Genomic DNA, 4,698 nt, shown 5'->3' with positions numbered 1-4,698 from the left:
TTCATTATAAATTTTTAACATGATCATATTAATTATCTTATTTTAGTAACATCATACTTTTAAATATTGTCAGGAATTCATGATGTTAACTTATGTTAACAACAAATCAAGTTCCTTTCATAGCACAAGTGTCGGTTATACCATACAGTAGGCTATGAAAGTGTCAAGTATTTGTTGTACCAAGGGTTGTACAACACAAATGTAGATTAATCATTTAACAAGCAAGGTATAGGAATTAGTAAGATAAAAAGATAAGACATGCTAATAACAAACTTTCTTGGATATAAACATTGAAATCCATGTTGAGTTTATATTATACCTATTTTAACACTATTAGTGAAACCTTTTAACTAAACATATATTTTTTCAAACCAACCTTAACTCAAAGTACTTTTATAAAAAAACTTTTTTCAAACTACAACCACAACAGCTACCACAATACCAAACACAAAAGTACTTTCATACTTCTATATTATTAAAAAAACAAAAAAAAATCATGTTTTAGACATTTAACATATGTGGATATATGAAAATATTTATCTCAATTTTTTTTTTCTACATGAGTTGCTATGAGGTTCTAAGAAAGCATTATGAAGAGCTATACTAGGCCTATCTTGCTATAGATGCTGGAACATGGCCAGATATGGCCCCTGGATTCTTGTAAGCTAATCATCAAGGCATGGGTCTGTTGGTAAGGAAACCAGAGCCTGAATTATGATTAAGAGTGTAAGACTTTATAGCATCATTCGACTAAAATGCTTTAAGGTTGTAGTAACTTTACACAAACAAGTTACATTACATTCATTTGCACAATAAAGACTTCAGAAATCCACTTTTTATTATACTCGTGGGTAAGGGTTGACATTGGGTTTTGTTTTGACTCAAAACAATGAAACTTTTGAGGGGAGCCCTATCCTAACCCTACCCCCTTAGTTTTTTGAAAAATATAATCATAAGAAAATACACAATCAAACTTTTGCAACAGATTACTTTATGGTAATTGATGTCAATGAGGGGACTCGATTTTGACTTACTGAATCTGTAGAGGCCCAATTAAAAAGAAAATCTTTGAAGCTTTATTGAGAATTGAATTATAATTTGAAGAACTATTTTGAGATTTGCCTAAAGTTCTTTAGGTTGTTCACAAAGAACGAAACAAAATTTTCCATTTCATGCATCTTCAAAGCCAAACCAATCTCAACACCACCAGTTCCCTCTCTACTCCTTGCCAAAGAAATTACTCCTCCCCTAGCATTTCCTGTAAACTCCACTTTGTTGGGTCTTCCCCATCCAAAATCCCAGCTGTAATCCTCAAATCGGGTGGATCCAGTAACCCCAATGATTTCTGTACCCGGTTCTATAGAAGCCAGTTCAAGTAATCTCTCCTTGGCTCCTTCAAAAAGTCCCTTCTCTAGCCCTTTTATCATGCCACTAATCCTCTGTGCTATCATTGCAACCCCACATTCCTCCATGGAAACTCCTGCCTTGATAACAATGTGTTGGCTGCTAATACAGTTACCAATATAATTTTGTGGAATCGGAGGGTCTAATCTGCCCCTACAATCTGCTGAGAATATAAAGTAAATCTTTCTATTACTATCCCCTCCTCTGGCTTTCACCATGCAAACTACTGTATAAGCACATGTAAGTACAAAAGTTGACATGTAGTCCATTTGTTTTGTTGGGTTTAGCTCTTCTTGAAGGACCTTTTCCAACTGGGACGATATTGTTTCCCTTAAGATCTCTATGTCTTCACGAGTCAACTGAAATGTGGCTCGAACTACGTCCGGTGACACTGCCATGTTTGACACCAACTTCAAGCTTCGAGAGTCGGACTTTGTATCCGGCCTGGTCAGTGCTAACCATTGGTTCAAGAAGATCATTTCAAGTCCATATGCATCCTTGATAACTCCCCTGTCCAAAAAAGGGGTTAGCTCACTAGGTAACGAAGGTTGTTGATCATATTCTAGGTGTTTGCATATATAGGCCCATGCCTTGAGGAAAGTTGTAGCAGATTTCCCATCAAGAATTCCATGATGACAAACGATGCTAATAGAAAACCCTTTGTTAGGAAACACTGTTATTTGCAAAGCGATCACTGAAGCTTTAGCGTCAGATGTAGGCAGCTCAGGGATATATGGAAACGATTCGATGGCTTGCCGAGTTTCATTCCCTGAGAGATGACTCAGGTCTGCATTTGACTCGGCTATGGTGAGTGAAATTGCATCATTTGGAGTGTATAAGAGGATGGGTTTTGGGGAGTTTTCTGGCCACACTAGATGGCCAGCAAGTGGGAGAAAGTGGAATAGTGTCTGGGAGAGTGATTTTTTGAGCCTGGGGAGGATTACTAGATTGAAGAAGGTTGGACTTGACTCGGTGAGCTCATAAAATATAATTTGTTGAGCTGGAGGAAATTTGAACCAAGCAATGTCTAGGAAGGTGAGAGGGAGAGAGAAGTCGGTGATTGACTCGGGTGAGTTGTAGGCTGGGGCAACTTGGCAGAGATCTAGTATTTTCACAGAATCTTGGGGAGCCATGAAATAGAAGCCAGATACGATCAGTTGAGAACTCCAAAACTTGTTCACAATCTCTTATATTGTAGCATTTTATTACTATAATGAGTTACAGTTAAGTTCACATTAAATAGCAAGAGTTACATAATAATATTAACATAACTAGAGTTTGTATGTTATAGTTTGTATGTTATCTATACCTCTAAACCATTTAATTAGCAAGCAATGGATGTAAGAATGTTTCAAAATTTGTAAACACTTTAATTGGATTAATGCTATTATGCTAAAACAGTTAACTTATTAATTAATTTTCTAAATTTATTAATCTTTTTCTTAGAATTAGTCCTTCTGTAAATATAACTTATAATTACTTAATTATACTTGAATACATTATTATCAAAACTACTTGAACACTCCTTCTAACAAGAACTAACTTCTTGAAACGGATTTCATCAACTCTTAACATACAAATATTTATCAATGCTATCAAATTAATAAAATGTTTTGAAGTTGTTTCCTACTTATAAATTGGACTTGCGTGATATTATTTTATTTGCATCCACCAATTTTTTATCCAAGTAAAAAATATATTTGTGTAAGAAACAAGGGAAGTTTTGGCAAAAACATCTACTCAACACAAGAATATAAATGTTTATGTATACAGAACCAACTGAGAAACCCCATGATCCTTTAAATTTCTTTTATACACTTTAAGAACCAAACATACTAATATAATCAAAATCATCAAGCTTCATATACAATAATTTATATTTAAAAACAAACATGTTAATTTGATAAATATTCATTTTTTTAATAAATAACTCAAAACATTCCTTTAGAAATTTTTAAAAACTAATATAACATAGTAGAATAAAAAATGTGTGAAGAAAACAAGTCCGCAATAACAAAAAGATAAAAACAAGTTTTATGATCTTTTGTTTTTACCTATGTAATAACAGAGATGTCATATTATTTCTTTTATTTAGAAAACAAACTATATAAATATCCTAAAATTATCTCATTTGTTTAATTCTTTTTGACGAAGGTGATAATTATTGATTGCAGATTATTAATTATTGCTTGGATAAGTTTTATAAGTAGTTGGGTTAGAATGTAATCAAACAAATTATTAATTAATAATCATACTTATGCTCATATCATGAATATATTTAGAAAGCGATTGAGTGGATAAAAAAAAATATTACAAAAAACTTAAAGGGCTTGAGCTTTCATTCAAACTCAAGACACAATAATATTGCGGATTGTAATAAAAAAAATTTCTCAAGTTTTATTTTCATTTTATTCTTGTTAAATTGGTGTTTTAGGATCGCACTTGATGGTTTGTTTTAGTTAGGTTTATATAGGGTTCTTGTGGTGTCAAGGAAAAAACTGTAACACTCCGTTGATGCTTGATATCATAACCCAATTTAAAGTAAAAATTATGTTTGAAAGTCAATTGAGCAAAACATAGAAGAATTAATTAAGTTTGAGGACATAATTAAACTTCTAATGGGTTTTGTGGATTTAATCAAGGACTCAATTGAAGAGAAATCAAGTTTAGAGGCTTAATTCATATCAATTCGCAAAGATTGAAAGATTAGGAACACATTTGAAGCTTTGAAAGACTAATATGGTGTAATCAAGGGCTTAATTGATAGAAATTTAAAATATAAAGTTCAATTAAGGATCACATTGAAGAAATATGAAACAATGACAACTTTGTAAAAAGCGCTGAAATTTAAGGGTTCAATTGAAGAAAGTTAAGGGTGAAATTGCAAAGAATCTAAAAAACTAAGGCTGATTGGGACTCCATTGCAAAGTTTCATTTCAAGGACCAAATAAAAAAGGACTATAATTTCACTATTCATTATCTTACGAAGAAACTTAAAGTTTTTAAGCTTTGATTGAAGCTTAAGACATAATAATATTGTGGATTGTAATAATGCTTTGTTTTTTTTTTTTTTTTGCTCAAGTTTTATTTTCATTTTATTCCTTTTAAACTAGGTTGTTTTAGGATCGAACTTGACGGTTTTTTTTATTATTTTTATAGGGTTCTTTCGGTGTCGTGGAAAAAATTTGAGTTGATGCTTGATTTGGAAAAATAAAAGTTGATTTTTTTAATAAATGATGAACTAAATTGATTTTTTTTTTTATAATTTGAAACAGATGTTCATACCTTTATTTT

The 4,698-nt window shown here is 31.9% G+C and overlaps 1 protein-coding gene across 1 annotated transcript; it reads right to left on the bottom strand.

The window, feature by feature from the left end:
* Nucleotides 1–1,106: 1,106 nt before the first annotated feature.
* On the bottom strand, nt 1,107–2,537 carry LOC112327286 (phenolic glucoside malonyltransferase 1). The gene has a single exon (XM_024599656.2). The coding sequence runs from the start codon at nt 2,535–2,537 to the stop codon at nt 1,107–1,109; it is 1,431 nt and encodes a 476-aa protein (XP_024455424.2).
* Between the last annotated feature and the right edge of the window lie 2,161 nt (nt 2,538–4,698).

Source organism: Populus trichocarpa, chromosome 4 (genome assembly GCF_000002775.5).
Source record: "Populus trichocarpa isolate Nisqually-1 chromosome 4, P.trichocarpa_v4.1, whole genome shotgun sequence".
Lineage (NCBI taxonomy): Eukaryota > Viridiplantae > Streptophyta > Magnoliopsida > Malpighiales > Salicaceae > Populus > Populus trichocarpa.
The sequence above is the reverse complement of the archived record's forward strand: the minus strand, read 5'-3'. Positions and strand labels throughout refer to the sequence as shown.